The following is a 19,016-nucleotide window of genomic DNA, read 5'->3' as shown; positions in this document are numbered from 1 at the left end:
TAGTCTATGAAGTCTAAGCTAAGATCCTGGTGCTCTGAATTTTTGCTCCAGAATTGGCAAATACCTATGATCTATGTCTTGTTATTGTCAGCTGATGAAAAAAGAACTACTAATTGAATACATTAACATGAATGAGTTGAAATCAATAATGGAAAGATGCCTCAAGAATCTTATCGGCCATGCTACTGAGAAAAAAAAGCTATTAAAATAATGGAAAATATTTATATTTTAGAAATCCACAAAACACAAAGTGTTTTTTAAAAAAGGTTAGAGACTAGCCAAAAATGACCTCACTAAAGTTGAAGGGCACAGAATGGGAAAGAAAAAAAAAGCTGATGACAACCTCATTAACAGCAACTTAGGAAGTAGTCATCCTTTCAGAAATATAAAACTTACAAAAGTAAGCATTTCAGAAGCAGCACACACACAGAAAAATTGAAAAATGGAATGTAATTGGGATTAAATAAATATTTACAAGATAAATTAGTTTTCCTTTTATTCTTGCTGTATATTTATTTTTTAGATAAAATTTCTTACTAATAATAATTTCTCTCAACCTGCATTCCAATTGAATTTTAATTTCATGTTTTTAGCTCCAGGCTATTTATATCATTCTACACTTCCCTTTATAATTTGTGTGAGGGAAAGTAAATATACTTCACAAAAGAGACACTCTTCTTCTGGCACAAATGGCTTCAGTATATTATAAATGAGATTATTTTCCACTTCCTTTTTACTACCAATTAGAAATGACTCTCAACAATTAAAGGCGTTAGTTTGGCATAGACATCCACCAAGAATCAGCCTGTTCATCCCTTAAAACATGAGTTTAGTGCTATCCAAACTGTTCATTCCTCTAACATGATGAACACCAGAACAAGTTTCTTCATCTTCATTCTATGTACTTCTGACCCCAGATCAATTTCATTGAGTACTTTCCAGAAGACAAGATGATGGTCATCATGCAAAAGTGATTTCTCTCTCTCCAAAATAAAAAAGATTGTGTCACTTGAGAGGGATGCCAAGCAAAATATATTAAAAAGGACAATATGAGAGAATGGGGTAGTATGCAATTCTGGAGGCTGGAGAGGACCCTCATCAGCCCACTAACAGGGAATAATGTAATATCCTGTCTGGGGGGTCACCATGCCAGCCAGCTATTATCTTGAAAGCCTCCAGTGAGAACAGCGCTCCAGCAGAGGATGAAAACCCCCTACAAGTACCCAATGTCTTTGTACAAGACAGCTCTCTGGAACCAACGTGACATCTCTACTATCAAATCATACTGCCCCCTAACTAGTCTGAGACTCACACTTTGTTGGTGTTTTCACTGTTATCTTGGATCTGCAGTCTATTTGTAACGGTGTTGTTTTAAATAATAGCTTAGTCCATCACAGTCTACAGTATTGACACTTCTTATTTTGCCACTCCCTTTCAACATACTAGAGGCTTAGAAGAGTGTCGTCTGACAGATGACAGTGGCAGAAAAAGGACACGTACCTAAGCACTATGTATGAAAAGGAGCTGGGATTATAACAAAACTGAGTAGTATGGGCTATAGGTCATTCCATTCATGTGTCCTAGGACCACATAAAACAACTTAGTGATGGATGCTCACGATCCCATCCAGTGGTTTCCCAAACTTCCTGCTGGCTGTCAAATAACAAAGGAACAGATCAGGAATTGGCCAGGCAGCTACAGGACTGGAATAATCCGTTTATAGCAAGGAAAACCCTCTAGGTCAGTAATATTCAAAATATGGCCTAGGGACCAGTGCTGGTCCATGAGTTTGAGAATAAAAGGCCCATGAAAAGATAAGTAAACAAATTGAAAGGAAGGATTTAGAAACTTTAGAACAATTTAGATTGTCCCACAATATCTGTGTGCATGATCAATGAACCTGCCCTCACACAGGGCATAGACTAGTTTGGATAGTACTAAACTCGTATTTTAAGTCACATGTGGTGTTGGAGTGCAACATGTGATATATGTGAGGGAGGGGGAGAAAAATAGTCCTTTATTACAGATCGTAGAGAAGTATTGTTCTAGATTCTCATGACATGTGTACTAAATAAACCATGACAACAACCCAAAACATTCCAACAAAAATATTTTCCACAGATTCAGCATGTTCAAAAAGTTAGTGAAGAAAATATTTTAGCCACAGAATAGAACGCAACCATTCTAGTCATTTCACAAATGTATTATTTTGACAACTAGACTACACACTTTTCAAAGTATTTTGTGTTAATAATTTCAGTATTCAGTACATTCCTAAGCTTGTACTAGAAAAATCATAGACTTTTATTACTCCCTGTTGACTTTGCACTGATTCTTAACTTTATTTACATGACTGAAGTAGGATACATAAGGCACATTTCCATAAAAATACTAAATGTTCACCAGTACATTACTGTCTTAGTTTACTTGCAGGTTAACCTTACGAAGACTTCACCATACATGCACAGTCTCAAAGCTAAAAGGGCTCTAAGTTCAACAGAAATAGCTAAGAATGTCACCTTTAAAAGAAACATGGAGACACCTTCAGCCCTCACCCAGAGTTTATTAATCAAAACTTGTGTGTAAAGTAAACATCTGGCTACAAACTTGGTTATCAATTGATTCAAAGGAAAGTTCTAGTTTTACAAGCTTGGTTATCAATAGATTAAAAATGAGGCAAAGAATATGCTAAAAGCAAACATGTCAAGAACAATAAAAGGTGACCGAAGTATCGTAAGAAAAAAACAGTCCAGCAGTCTAGAGGCCATTTAACGTAAAGTCAAACAGCCCAATACAACTCTGGAATACCCAACGACAGCTATTTTTAAACACAGTTCAGGCTGAGCACAGTGGCTTATGCCTGTGATCCTAACACTTTGAGAGGCCAAGGCAGGAGGATTGCTTGTGCCCAGCAGTTTGAGGCTAGCCTGGAAAACACAGTGAGACCCCCACCTCTAAAAAAAAAAAAAAGAAAAGAAAAAAAATTAGCTGGGCGTGGTAGCATATGCCTGTAGTCCCAGCTACTCAGGAGCCTGAGGCAGGTAGATCACTTGAGACCAGGAGATAGAGACTGCAGCGAGCTATTATTCGCCACTGTACTCCAGCCTAGGTGACAGAGCGAGGTCCCGCCTAAAAAAAAAAAAAACCACACATACAGACACAAACACACAAAACAAAACCCACACAGTTCAATAAGTGATTTTCACTTTACTACATTTAATCATCAAGAAAACTTCAATTTTGAATAATAAAATCTGGCCAATAAGGCGTTCAACAGTATATACTTAGGAAATGCCTATCAAAAAAGTTGTGGCCAGGCGCAGTGACTCACATCAGCAATCCCAGCACTTTCGGAGGCTGAGACAGGCAGATTGCTTGAGGCCAGGAGCTTGAGATCAGCCTGGCCAACATGGCGAAACCCCATCTCTACAAAAAATGCAATAATCAGCTTGGCATGGTGGTGTGTACCGGTAATCCCAGCTACTCAGGAGGCTGAGGCATGAGAATGGCTTGAATTCGGGAGGTGGAGGTTGCAGTTAGCCAAGATCATGCCACTGCATTCCAGCCTGGGTGACACCACAAGGCTCTGTCTCAAAAAAAAAAAAAGTTGTAATAAAGTATCAACATTTAAGGGAACAAGCTTAAACTATTATGTAACTATTATTTAAATTAGAGTCTACCATATTAAAACACATTTTATTTATAGTATTTTTTTCTTAAATTTAAAATATAAGCAGGACTGAAAGTGGAATTTAACATATTGGCATGTATGGCATTTAAATACATGAACTCACATGACACATACAGACATACATATTCCCACAAACACTCATTCATTCAACATGTAACCTCAAGGGCCTTCTCAAGACTGAGCAGAAGGCATAGAAAAGGGGCTAGGCCTGAGAAGAAACCAGTCATGTTATACTACTCTTTACCTTCCCCAGCAGCCACCTAACACACAAAAAGAGCCGTATAATAATAATAAATAAATTAAAAAAAAAAAAAAAAAGAAAGTAGGAAGCAAATTTAAGGTGGTGTTGATGAAAGAAGTTTTTTTTTTGTTTTTTTTTTTGTTTTTTTAATTTATAAACCTTGCTTATATCTTTTTTTCTTTTGATTCTTAGAGAAACTAACATCAGGCAGAATGTGTCCAAAATTATGTTCTGCCTCAGCTGTTTTTTGGTAGCCATCACACCATTAACAACTAAAATGTTACATATGTATACATGTGCCAGTACCCTATAACATAAAGTATAATAAAAAATAGTAATAACTAAAAAAAAAAAAAAAAAAAAGTCATGCAATGTGAAAAATGTTGAAATTACTGGTATTAAACTCTGGTGGAAGAAAAAAAAAAAAAGAGATTATGCATGAAGAGCAATGAGAGCAATCTTAGAAAAGCAAACTCCAAGGATGGCAGAATATAATCAAAGTTTTCAGAGACATAGAGTCGCAAAACAGAAAGTGCTAATCAGAAGACCCAAAATAAGAATATGAACACATACAGTATAGTCAAGTCCACATTAATTTTGTTAATATCTATAGAAACCACTGATATGGTTTGCATTTGTGTCTTCACAAAAACTTCACGTTCCGTTGTAATCCTCCATTGTTGGAGGTGGGCCCTGGTTGCAGGTACCTGGCTCCTGGGGGTGGATCCTTCATGAAGTTTACAACCACGCTTTTGATGCTATTCTCGTGATACAGCGTTCTCATGAGATCTGGTTGCTTAAAAGTGTTGCTTAAAAGTGTGTGGCACCTCCCCCACCCTTCCTTAATTAAGCTCCAGTCATGTAAGACACACCTGCTGTACCTTCGCCTTCTGCCATAATTGTAAGTTTCCTGGGGCCTCCTGGAAGCAGAAGCTGCTATGCTTCCTGGACAGCCTGCAGAACCATGAGCCAATTAAGCCTCTTTTCTTTATAAATTACCCAGTCTCAGGTATTTATAGCAATGCGAGAACGAACCAATACAACCACTTAATATTACATACAATCCAGTAGGTTTAAGAAACGCAGAGATAATTTCCTAAGTGTTTATAGACAAAAAGACTCAAAATAAGGTGCTGGCAGCAGTGATGCTAAAATACAATAGCCCCCTGCTTTGGCTTTCAAAGCCCGAAGCAATCTGGCCTCGCCTGACTACTCCCCAGCATTCCCAGCACCTGTGGGTACCTTCATGAATGTCCCTCTGCTGTCACCCTTACTGGAGTTCCCTCTTTTCTTCTCTGCATTATCCATACCTTGCTCCTCCTTCAAGGTACAGCTCAAGTCTCATCTACTATGGGAAATCTTCCCTGGCCATTCCAGGTCCAAGTAATTTACCTCTTCTGTGATCTCCAACACCAATGAATTCATGCTACACAGCTTGGCTCTTACTTATAATCTTAGTTGTTTTATGTACACTGGATTTTGTCCTCTGCCACAGATCAATCAGGGACAAACCCATAGTCCAGTAAAGATAGGTTTATTGATACACCACAAGGAGGGACAATGCATATCAGAGAAACCATGGACCATCTTGCTAAACGAGTTATTAACAAATTGGGGGAAAGGTGGAGCTTAGGTAAAATTTAAATGAAGAGGCTCAAATCGAAGCAAGGTGATACTTAAAGAGACCAATATCACATTTGGACTATGAAGTAGACCAAGGGTCCTGTTTCATTGAAAACAACAGAACCATCATAACTATGGACTACTGCGTTCAGAAACCTTGTATCTGAAGCTCTGCACCTGAGTTGGTAAACCAAAGCAGCTTCTCTGTGTCACAGTGACTTGGGTTGTCCAAGTAAATGTGGGATGCTTTTATCTTACTAACACAATTTCAAACAGTGGAGTTTCTGATGGTCTGTGATTTTAGAAACCAAAGTTTCTCAGTGAGTGGAAAAAAAAAAAAAAAAAAAAAAGCTGTCATCCAAAGAAGGGGGTTATGGCATTTTATAACTATAGACTAACCTTAGGAGAAATTCCCATTAATTTTAAATCCGGTTTTATGCGATTTGTTACTCCAGCTGATGAATGGCAGGGTGGATGTTTACAGTCCAAGCTAATTTTCACTTTTTCATTCACCAACGAGCCAGACAGCAACCTCCTCAAAGGCCAAAAACATTTTTATATTTGTTTGTATCCTAAATAAAACCTAGCAGTGCTAAGTGCATAAGCAGATGCTATAGAAGTGCTGTTTGTTATCTGATGGATGGATAATAAAGTTTTAAATAACCAAAGCTACAGGTAATTATAATTTTAAAACTTTATAGCCTTATAAACTCCTTTAAGTAGTCTATGTAGAGAAAACAAAAACAAAAAACAAAAGATTGTAAGAAGGGGGCAGATTTCTTACCCACAACACCAAAAGCTGAAACCGCTCGAAATAAGCCTGAGGATCCTTTCTGTCCCATCTTTGTTCTATTTCCAAGATCCAAGCGGCCAAGAAGTTCCCTTACTTCTTGTTGAGTATAGACATGCTAAAAACAAGCACATTTACTCTGTAAGGTTGTGCTTAGACTGTAGATTATTTATTATTTGTGCCTGAAAGTTAAAAGTTACCTACAAGCATCATCAGCTATTTCATACAGAAGTATATAATAGTACACAAGTAAGCTACAATTTTAAGAAGCTAACAAGTTCTTTAACATTAGCAATTAAGATTGGTTATTGGATCATGCTGCTATACTAAAAAAAAAACCGTCCAAACCTTATACTCTAAACCAGAGATGCAGAGATTTAAGGGATCTACAGGTAAATTTCAAGAGTCCATGAATCCCTTAAAACTGTATGTAAAATTCTGAGTAAATGTGCATCTTTATGAGAAGGTCCACAGATTTTCTTAGCATTTCAAAGGGCTCCGTGACCAATTGCTCCCATCTCCAAATAAAGCCAAGAACCATTACCTTATATTGTTTAAAATGTTCGGACAGGTGTGGGCAGAATGGACCCCAGGAGTAGCATGGGAAATCATAACAAGAATTTATCTAAAATTATTACAACACAGAAAATAGTTTTGTTACAAGTAGCTTAGTGAAAATGGATTCCAAACTGTAGTTACTACATATCTGAGAAACCAGGAATCTTTATGGATTCAGAAATATTCACAGACAGGAATTTCAATACAAAATATAACTTAAGTTCTTTTGTGTGAAAAAGTTAAACTTAACTGTTCAAACCACCATATAGTATTTCACTTTTGACTAACAGCTTCAGGTTTTTGTGCCACCTGAATTCCAGCCTCTGTATTCTTGACTCTGGATAATCTAACCTCTGGATAAGAACAGCTTAACGTTTCCTTAGTGTATAGCAAATCGTCAGAAAAGGTCCTAGAGCTGATTTTTAGGAGCAAAATAAAGTCTGTAGCATAGAAGTCTTCCCTGACTTCAAGTAGCTTGATATTAAAGAACCACAATAGATCATCTCTTTGGCAGATGCAATATTAAGTTACATTGAATCCTTAAAATGTTAGCTCTTTAAGAAACAATACTCATTATCTTACCCTAAGAGTGTGTTTTTGAAAACAAGTCAAAACGAGGGGCAAAGTATAATTCTGGCATACTTCTTGACACCAGTGATTTCTAGAAATCAGATTGGAGATTCAAATTCTAGCCAACCAAGAAAAATAACTGAAACCTTTAGATTTATGATAAAAATAATATATCACTAAAAGCTGTAAGGATATTTCATATCCTTTAAACAACAGGTATGAAAGTTTTTTTGCAGTCAGGTTTGGAGGATACTTACCCTGTCATCAATTATGACCAAATCTTTTGGTTCTGTTCTATCAATCTTCAAGACACGATATTTTGTTTCTGCATTATTGCTCCCAACTAGGAAGTATCTCTATAAATAGAAAGGAATGTCATTAGTTTATCAAGGCATTTTGCCCTATACACATTTTATACCACTTCAGTTTTTGAAATTAAATACATTAATAAAGTCAGGTTACTTTTTAAAGAAATATTTCTGTTATGTATAACTGGCAGATTAAAGGAAAGCTGACTCCAAAAGGCCAATTTTAAAATTAAAATATTCCTAGTGGTTTCATGATAAAGATCAGTCTGATGTCTGAAATGTGCCCAGTAACCAGGTCAGATGAATTCAATTGTCATAAATTTAGAGATTAATCTAACTGATTAGAGGCTGATGTTTAAGCTTTACCAGGAAGAAGCTCTGGTAAAAATTCTAAAGCTCAACATGTAATTAGGAATGCTTAGACAATTATAGCTACTAAAGTACTGACAGCTTATCAAAAAACTACTTACAAATTTTCATAAATGTCTGATAATGTCTTTAATATAGCAACTATAAAATCTACCCCAGAGTCCCGTAAATGATTAAAATGGTTGTCCTTCCCAAATGACCTTTTATAGATAAGCTACAAGAAATTATTATTATTCTTTCTTTCCTAAAACAGTTCCTTGGAGCATTCCGACTAAACACAATCACATTAGTCTTATTAAATAAATACTGGAGAGGTGCTGGGCGAGATGGCTGCCTAGAGGCAGCCGGGCAGAACAGCTGTCACGGAGGGGCCAGGACAACCGGAGCACTCCTAACAGATCTGCAGAGGGAAGGCACTGAGAGTGGTGGCGGGAAGACACAGAAGTTAGGCTGAAGAGGGAGGAAGTTGGGAACGCTGCATGGGACCACCATGCACCGGCATTTGTTCCTGGCCCCCAGTGACTCTGGGGGAATGGGTGAGTTGAACTGGTGAGGAGAAACTTACTCTCGCCAAGGCCTCTGGCATCCTGACAGAAGGAGACTCCCTGAGCACCACAGACACTCGAGTTGGCAGGGAAAGCTGCTTAGAGAAGTGGTAGGGGCAACACGCTGGCTGATGCAGAACCCAAAGGGTTTGGTATGGGAGCGTTTGTAGTGGAGCCCAGCCAGGCACACTCATCCCGCTAGGGTTGACTTGTTCCCATAGGAGACTTTAGCCCTACGGGAACTGTCAGACCTGAACTCTGAAGGGCGCTCTTGCCCATCGGACTGGACAGTCGACCGGAGAACCCCTTGGTCTGCTGACTTCTCTCCCGGGCCCCAGTCCTGCTTGCAGGGCAGCGTCAGGTGCCCTAGGGGCCTGCATCAGAGTCCCTGTGCTGGTAGACTGGTACCTGACTGGTGAAGAGCTCTAGTGGGGTGGCCCCCATGGCCACCCAGCAGCCTACGCTCTCCCTCCCTCCACTGCAGCTTCCCCCAGGCTCACCACCACTTCCAACACCACTTTGCCAACATGTGTGTGCGCGGACGGGTTTTGTCTTCCTTGCCCTACCAGTGCACGTGTGTGCATGCATGTACCCTGTCCTGCCACTGCTGCAGTTGGGGGTGCAATCCACCTCCCTCCTTCAGCTGCACTGCCATTGCAGCTGGAGCCTTGGTGGGCCAGAGCCACCCTGCCCCGTCCTCATCCCACCCCTGTGCCAATGCTGCCATGGGAGTGAAACTAGGCACAGAGACCAGTGGACCCTCCCCAACCCTCAGTGACCACAATCGCCTTCAGCACACAGAGAGTGTATATAGACCTGCATCTACCAGTGCCCTGCCCCTGTGCTAACAGGATCACCATGATGACTACATGCACACCAGCAGGGCCTCCCCCACCTCCTGAGCCATGCTGCCTCTGCTGCTGCTGTGAATGCCCACATAGAGGCAGGCACCTGCTGGCACCCTGCTACAGCCACCATGCTTTCGCTGCCACTGGCACATGTGAATGAGAAAAGATCCCACTGCCACCACACCATGAAATGCTTTGGCTGACACCACCCATCAAAGTGTAGTGACCAGCAGTCACTACACGTTGGCACCCTCAGCACATTGGATACCTAACCTCAAGGAGCCAGAGAACAAAGTCAGAGCCCAATGCAAGTATTCCAGAATTAGAGCACACAGTCCAGGAGTTGGCAGCTGAATATTGGCCCCCTATAATCTTCCAGAAACAAAACCTGTCAACTGAATCCACCTTATCCCACAATCGAAGCCTTAAGGTCATCAAATTGGATAAAAGAAAAAAAAAAGCCATACAAAGGTCAATAGCTTCAAAGACTGAAGAAACATTAGCCCACAAAGGTGAGAAAGAACCAGCGCAAGAACTCTGACAACTCAAAAAGCCAGAAGTGCCTTTTTTCCTCCAAAGGACTGCACTGTTTCTCTAGCAAGGGTTCTGAGATGGCTGACATGACAGAAATAGAATTCAGAATAGGAATAGAAATGAAGTTCATTGAACTACAGGAATATGTTAAAACCCAATCCAAGGAAGCTAAAAATCATGATAAAACATGACAGACAAAATAGCCAGCGTAGAGAAGAACATAACTGACCTGATAGAGCTGAAAAATATACTACAAGAATTTCATAATGCAATCACAAGTACTAACAGCAGAACAGACCAATAGAGGAAAGAATCTCAGAGCTTGAAGACTGGCTTTCGAAATAAGACAAGAATGGAGAAAGAATGAAGAGGTATGAACAAACCCTCCGAGTAATATGGGATTACGTAAAGAGACTGACTCTACAACTCACTGGTATACCAGAAAGAGAACGGAACCAACTTGGAAAACATATTTCCGGATATCATCCATGAGAAATTCCCCAGCCAACATTCAAATTAAAGAAATGCAGAGAACCCCAGTCAGATACTTCACTAGAAGATCATCCCCAAGGCACATTATCATCATATTCTCCAAGGTCAAACGAAAGAAACAATATTAAAGGCAGCTAAAGAGAAAGGTCAGGTGACCTAAAAAGGGAAGCCCATCAGACTAACGGTAGACCTCTCAGCTGAAACCCTAAAAGCCAGAAAAGATTGGGGGCCAATATTCACCTTCTTGAAGAAAACAATTTCCAACCCAGAATTTCATATGCAGCCAAACTAAGCTTCACAAGCAAAGGAGAAATAACATCCTTTTCAGATAAACATGCTGTGGGAATTTGTTACCACCAGAACTGCCTTGCAAGAGCTCCTGAAGGAATCACTAAATATGGAAAGGAAAGGCCATTCCCAGCCAACTACAAAAACACACTCAAGTACACAGACCAGTGACACTATAAAGCAACCACATAAACAAGTCTGCAAAATGACCAGCTAACATCCGGATGATAGGTTCACACATACCAATTCTAACCTTGAATGCAAATAGACTAAATACCCCATTTAAAAAGCACACAGTGGCAAACTGGATAAAGGACTAAGACCCATGAGTATGCTGTCTTCAAGAGACCCATCTTACATGCAATAAAACACATAGGCTCAAAATAAAGGGACAAAGTAAAATCTATCAAGCAAACAGGAAACAGAAAAGAGCAGGGGTTGCAATTCTAGTGTCTGACTAAACAGACTGTAAACCAACAAAGAGTTTTAAAAAAAGACAAAGAAGGGCACTACATAATGGTAAAGGGTTCAATTCAACAAGAAGATACAACTAATATATATATGCAGCCAACACAGGAACACTCAGATTAATAAAGCAAGCTTTTAGAGACCTTCAAAGAGACTTAGACTCCCACACACTAATAGTGGGAGACTTTAACACCACATTGACAATAGTAGACAGATCATCAAGACAAAATGAACAAGGATACTCAAAATCAGAGCTGAACTGAAGGAGACTGAGACACGAAAAACTGTTCAAAAGGTCAACGAATCTAGCAGCTGTTTTTTTTTTTTTTAAGTAATAAAATATATAGACTGGAAGCTAGACTAGTAAAGAAAAGAGAGAAGATTCAAACAAACACAATCAGAAGCAACAAGGGGGATATTAACGCTGACCCCAGAAATACTAACAACTATCAGAGAATAGTATGAACACCTCTATTCACATACACTAGAAAATCTAGAAGAAATGGATAAATTCCTGGACACATACACTGTCCCATGACTGAACCAGGAAGAAACGCAATCCCTGAACAGACCAGTAATGAGCTCTGAAATTGAGGCAATAATTAGCCTACAAGAAAAAAAAAAAAAAAAAAAAACCCAGGTCCAGACGGATTCCAAGCTGAATTCTAGAAGACATACAAAGAAGAACTAGTACCATTTCTACTGAAACTATTCCCAAAAAACTGAGGAGGAGGGGCTCCTAACTCATTCTATGAGGCCAGCATCATCCTGATACCAAAACCTGGCAGAGATACAACAAAAAAAGAAAACTTCAGGCCAATATCCTTGATGTATACCAATGCAAAAATCCTCCACAAAATACTGGCAAATTGAATCCAGCAGCACATCAAAAAGCATATCCACTATGATAAAGTAGGCTTTATCCCTGGGATGCAAGGTTGGTTCAACGTATGCAAATCAATAAATGTGACTCGCGATATAAACAGAACTAAAGACAAAAATCACATGATTATCTCAATAGATGCAGATGCTTTCAATAAAATTCAATATCCATTCATGTTAAAAACTCAATAAACTAGGTATTGAAGGAACATACCTCAAAATAATAAAAACAATATATGACAAACCCACAGCCAACATCATACCAAATGTGCAACAGCTGGAAGCATTCCCCTTGAAAACTGGCACAAAACAAGGATGTCTTCTCTCAACACTCCTATTCAACACAGTATTGCAAGTTCTGGTCAGGGCAATCAGGCAAGAGAAAGAAATAAAAGGTATCCAAATAGGAAGAGAGGAAGTCAAACTATCCCTTTTCGCAGATAACATGATTCTATTTCTAGAAAACCCAATAGTCTCAGCCCAAAGGTTCTTAAGCTGATAAACAACTTCAGTAAAGTCTAAGAACACAAAATCAACGTGCAAAAATCACTAGCATTCCTATACACCAACAACAGTCAAACTGACAGCCAAATCAGGAACAAACTTCCATTCACAATTGTCACAAAAAAGAATAAAACACCTAGGAATACAGCTAACTATGGAGGTGAAAGATCTCTACAAGAACTACAAACCACTGCTCAAAGAAATCAGAGATGACACAAATAAATGGAAAAACATTCCATGTTCGTGGATAGGAAGAATCAATATTGTGAAAATGGCCATACTGCCCAAAGCAATTTACAGATTTGATGTTATTCCTATTAAATTACCACTGACATTTTTCACAGAACTAGAAAAAACTGTATTAAAATTCATATGGAACCAATAAAGAGCCCAAATAGCCAACACAATCCTCAGCAATAAGAACAAAGCTGGAGGCATTATGCTACCCAACTTCAAACTATACTACAGGGCTACAGAAACCAAAACAGCACGGTACTGGTACAAAAACAGATACACAGACCAATAGAACAGAATAGAGAACCCAGAAATAAGGCCACATGTCTACAACTATCTAGTCTTTGACAAACCTTACTGAAACAAGTAATGGGGAAAGGATTCCCTATTCAATAAGTGATCCTGGGAGAACTGGCTAGCCATATGCAGAAGATTGAAACCGGACTCCTTCCTTATACCACATACAAAAATTATCTCAAGATGGATTAATGTCTTAAATGTAAAACTCAAAAGTATAAAAACTCTGGAAGACAATATAGGCAATACCATTCAGGACATAGGCACAGGCAAAGATTTCATAATGAAGATCCAAAAGCTATTGCAGCAAAAGCAAAAAATGACAAATGGGATCTAATTAAACTAAAGAGCTTCTGCACAGCAAAACAAACTATCAAGAGACTAAACAGACAACTTACAGAATAGGAGAAAAATTTTGCAAACTATACATCTGACAAAGATCTAATATCCAGTATCTGTGAGGAACTTAAACAAATTTACAAGAAAAAAAAACCATTAAAAAGTGGGCAAAGCACATGAAGAGACACTTTTTAAAAGAAGACATACATGCAGCCAAAAATCATATGAAAAAAAGCTCTGCATCACTGATTATTAGAGAAATGCAAATCAAAACCACAATGAAAGACCATCTCACACCAGTCAGAATGGCTATTACTAAAAAGTCAAAAGAAAACAATAGATGCTGGAAAGGTTTCAGAGAAAAAGGAACACTTATACATCGTTAGTGGGAGTGTATATTAGTTGAACCATTGTGGAAGACAGTGTGGCAATTCCTCTAAGACCTAAAGACAGAACTATCATTTGGCCCAGCAATCCCATTACTGGGTATACACCCAAAGGAATAGAAGTCGTTCTATTATAAAGACACATGCACACGTATGTTCACTGTAGTAGTATTCACAATAGCAAAGACATGGATTCAACCTAAATGCCCATCAGTGATAGACTGGATAAAGAAAACATGGTACATATATACCATGGAATACTATGCAGCCATAAAAAAGTCCTTTGCAGGAACATGGGTGGAGCTGGAGGCCATTATCCTTGGCAAACGAATGCAAAAACAAAAAACCAAATACTGCATGTTCTCACTTACAAGTACATGGACACACAGAGGGAAGTAACAGACATCGGGGTCTTTTGGAGGGTAAAGGGTGGGAGGAGGGAGAGGATCAGGAAAAACAACTAATGAGTACTAGGCTTAATACCTGCATGACAAAATAATCTGCACCACAAACCCCATGACACAGGTTTACCTACATAACAAACCTGCACGTGTACCCCAAACTTAAAAGTAAAAAAAAAAAGGATATTGAGAATGAAAATAATCAAAATATACAAAAATACTGTATTTAAATGAAAATGCTTCTAAGAAAAACTGAAATGAAATATTCTAAAATTATATCTAAAAAATAAGTACAACTTCATTAGCAAAAAACAAAGATATTTTGCTTCAAAAAGTCCTTTAAAAAGTGACACTTCTTAAACATTGCAAAAATTGAGAAAACTGCCACAATCAACTCACATTGTGCCATTTACTATTGGACATATAAGGTGTAGATACACAAAGCAACTAAACAACAAATAAGTCTTTCGATATTAAAGGCCAAAATGAAGCATGTAGACCACAGGAAATCAGTAAATCAGTGCAGGAAAGATTAACGTGATGAGAAAATGTCAGACGAGTTGAGAAAAACTCGTCTGACGAGTTGGGTCTAGAATTGAACCTTCAAGAATGGATAGAAGAGACTATAGATGAGAAAAATGTCAGACGAGTTGGGTCTAGAATTGAACCTTCAAGAATGGATAACACTTTAAAAGGTAAGATACTACTGTATATTAGAACATGAACACTTGGATATACTGTTTTAACTTTAAATCTGTAGAAATAGATGGCATTTTTACTATTAAGTATATATATGTGTGTGATATATGTTTATAAAGTTCTGATTTACTGATAGGTTATGAAGAGCAAAACAATCTGTTAAAAATGATAAGTTAGCCTGATCTCAAGAGGAAAGCTAGTCAAGAAATTCAATCTCGCATCTCCTAGGAGAGGTACAGTCTAGATGACATTATGAGTTATAATGAGGTAGAAATAAAGAAATTATAATAAAAATTAGTACACTAAGTTGGGACATCCAGTGACAGGATTCGATGTACTGGGGGCACAGTTAGACAAGCAAACAGAAAGAGAAAGGAAGTCAAAGAATCTCAGCCAGGCTTCAGCTAATTCCTGTCCCTGACACCCTACCCACCACTGAGGGGAGAGGGGGTAACCAATCTAACAACATTCACCTAAGAAGAATGATTTGTAAACTATATGTGCTTTTTAGAACAGGGAGCCCTTCTTGAGGACTTAAAAAATGGCTTCTAGGAGAGGAAACAGCAAGTGCAAAGACCTGAAAAGGGAAGAAGCCTGGCATGTTTGTTACAGGCACAAGAATAAGCGAGCAAATGTTCGTTCACAAAGCACCTAACACAGTAACTACAGCGGTCAGCACAAAGAAGCCACTCAATAAGTGTTAGTTCCTTTTCTTTCCTTCACTTTGTAAGAAGTCAGTGAGACTATGCCATTGTATTTGAGGAAAAAGACAAATGCCAGAGGAAAACAGAGAGTTAGCCCAAAGGGAGGAAAGCATGTTCAGGACCAGAATGGACCCACAATGGGAGAATGCATCAATCTGTTAGTAGTCAGTCTATGTCCTCAGGAGGGAAGAGCATGCAAACTGACAACCATGAATAGCATGCTTTAACAGAGGTATGAACTGGATGCCATGAGAACACAGGAAAAGCACTTGACTTATCTGGGGATGGTCAGAGCAGGCTGGTGTAGTCCTGATGCTGAGTTTGGCCTTGAAGAACCTCTAAGCAGGACTTTGTGCACTGAGCCAAGACAGGGCCAGTGAACCATCCACGTCCACCTGCACCAATCCCTAGTCATCACCTGTTCTCCCCAAGCACTTTTGTTTCTATCTAAAGGTAGTATTTACTTCTGAAAGTCTTGTCTAAAATTGTTTGGGGCTTGTCTGCCCCCTACTATAAGCACCTCAGGAGACTGGGGCTAACTCCTTAACCTCTGGATTTTAATTCCCTAGTCTAGTAGCACAATATGGTACCTCAGGCACTGGCTAAGTGTTAGGTGAAAGAACAGCTATGTACCACAGAGTAATCATTTCATTTGCTGGGTAATTTTCTAAGACATTTACACTAACCCATCTTTTCTGGGTAAGCACATAGAAAAATGGCTCTTAAGTCAACCACTCAGTAAGGAGGCACATCCTAGGTTTAAAAGAGATAAATCCCTAAATGAAATTCCCTAGAATTTTATTTTTTAATTTAACTTTTATTTTAGGCTTGGGGGTATGTATATGTGAAGGTTTGCTACATAGGTAAACTTGTGTTACAGGGGTTTGTTGTACAGAATTTTAATAAATCCTACGAAACCTAAAGATTAATTGCAATGGGATTATACTTTGGCAGTCTGTGATTTTAAAAACAGATATAAATCCTGACATGTTCATGGGCAAATGCATTATTGGACTTCGAAACACACACTTAGGAAGGCAGATCTGTACCTCCCATATCCAGATTCTTCCAAAGAATCCATGAATCAGACAAAGGCTAAAGCCCACAGAATCTGGAAATAGATTAGAGTGGAGGGAAAGAAATGGGGAGCACTATAACTACCCGCATTCTCTCTCTTCTCAAATAGTCTAAGAATCCTAAAAATGTTTTGTGCAGAGAACAGCGACCTCACGTGGAGCCAGTTATGTGGGAAAGAAAACCCCTGCATTTCAGCGGGCCTGTTGTAGACCGCGGAATCCCTGCCTGCACTGCCCTCTGGTGGGCAGCTGACCATCCACTTTCTTTTTTTTTTTTTTTTTTTTTTTTTTTTTCAGACGGAGTCTCGCTCTGTCGCCCAGGCTGGAGTGCAGTGGCCGAATCTCAGCTCACTGCTTTCACACCAATTTTTTAGGTGGTAACTTCCAGAAGGGCCTTGTTTCTACTTGTTCTTATTTCCTTCCTGTTGAATACATCAACTCTGTATATCCTCAGCCTTTATTACATTTAATAGTATGTCTCAAAATGGACCTCAGCATTTTGGGGATTCAAAATTTCCCTAAAGTTTCCCTCCATTAAAGTTTTCTCCACTGTTGATTTTTTCCCCAATTTTTAATTTAAAAAAATTTTCAGAGACAACAGAACAGTACAACGAACACCCATATACCCTTCATTTAGATTCACCAACTGATAATATTTTGTTGCATTTGTTTTCTCCCTCCCCCACTCCTGATAGATGCTTTCTTCCTCTGAACCTCTGAAAACGAGTTGCAGGTATTATCACACATAATCATAATATCGATACAATATTATGTATGTACAATTTATATTCCAATTTTCTCCACATCTCTCTATAATATCCTCTATAGCTGGATTTTTAAAAGCCAGAATCTAATCAAGGACCATGTATTACATATCTTTATGTAAAGATATGTTACATCTTTTTAAATCTTTTAATCTAGAATAGTCCATCAGGCTTTGTTTTTCATGACTTCATCATTTTTAAAGAGCCTACTTTTTATTTATTTATTTTTTTGAGATGGAGTCTCATTCTGTCACCCAGGCTGGAGTGCAGTGGTGTGATCTTGGCTCACCAGAACCTCCGCTTCCTGGCTTCCCGGGTTCAAGCAATTCTCCTCCCTCAGCCTCCTGAGTAGCTGGGATTACAGACGTGCACCATGGCACCCAGCTACTTTTTTTTTTTTTTTTTTTGTATTTTTAGTAGAGACAGGGTTTCGCCATGTTGGCCAGGCTGGTCTCGAACTCCTGACCTCAAATGATCCACCTGCTTTGACCTCCCAAAGTGCTGGGATTACAGGCATGAGCCACCACGCAAGCCCCAAGCCCACATTTTTTTTACGTAAATTTTCTTGGTGTTTCTATTGATGTCACTCATTTGACCACTGACTAGTAAATGCCTCATACGTGTCAGGAACTGGGCTCGATGCCTGAGGAAAAAGATAAATTGAAGATATATTTTGGAGATATATTACTGGTAGATGGGATCAGGAAGGAGAGTAATAGATCCAAGTACCTTTAAGCAGATAGCTAGATGATGGTGCCACTTACTGATGTCGAGATGATTGGAGAAGAAACAAGTTTGAAGGGAAACCAAGAGTTCTGTTTACAACATGCCCAGAGAGGCCAAGTGAGAACTCAGTGGGTAAAAGAGCTCAGTGGGTGCCATCAGCACGTATGCAGCATTTAAAGCCATGGGACTGGGTTAAACCTACTAGAGAGAGTAGGGAGAGTGAAGAGAGCCCAAAAAAGCTAGCCTGAGGAACTTCATTATTTAGAGGCTGGATATGGAGAAGGAACCAGCTGAGAAGATTGGGAGGAATGGCTGGTGAATGAGAAAACCCCAGCACGGGGCGGACTCGTCAAAGCAAAGAAAGATCATCTGGGAAAGGAGAAAGCAGTCACATTCACATCAGATGCTGCTGAGAAGTCAAGTCGATAAGAACAGAGCATCTGACGACAGGCACTTATGAGTGGCCCTTCTGTGGGCAGTCTCAGGGACAGAGTGGGGGCAAGATGCACAACAGAGGTGTCTGAGGTGCAAAACAAGTAGAATCCTGGATAAAGATGGGGGAGTGGACACCTCTGGTCCTCCCAAACATCTTACTAAAACCATAGTAAAGTTTTTTATGTTCGTTTTTAGGCTCATGCCCCAAGAGCAAAAGGAGGAACAAAGAAGATAAAGGGGAAAA

General features: G+C 39.2%; 1 protein-coding gene across 1 annotated transcript in view; it reads right to left on the bottom strand.

The window, feature by feature from the left end:
• Positions 1 to 19,016, bottom strand: part of FIG4 (FIG4 phosphoinositide 5-phosphatase) — a 127,146-nt gene that overhangs the window by 96,085 nt on the left and 12,045 nt on the right. Inside the window, exons 2-3 of the mRNA XM_025382429.1 lie at positions 7,731 to 7,829; positions 6,340 to 6,463 (exon numbers count right to left, since the gene is read on the bottom strand). Coding sequence (XP_025238214.1) covers positions 6,340 to 6,463; positions 7,731 to 7,829 — 223 coding nt within the window. The remainder of the gene's footprint in view (positions 1 to 6,339; positions 6,464 to 7,730; positions 7,830 to 19,016) is intronic.

The sequence above is a fragment of the Theropithecus gelada genome, chromosome 4 (assembly GCF_003255815.1).
Source record: "Theropithecus gelada isolate Dixy chromosome 4, Tgel_1.0, whole genome shotgun sequence".
Taxonomy (NCBI): domain Eukaryota; kingdom Metazoa; phylum Chordata; class Mammalia; order Primates; family Cercopithecidae; genus Theropithecus; species Theropithecus gelada.
This window is presented reverse-complemented; position numbering and strand designations above follow the sequence as displayed.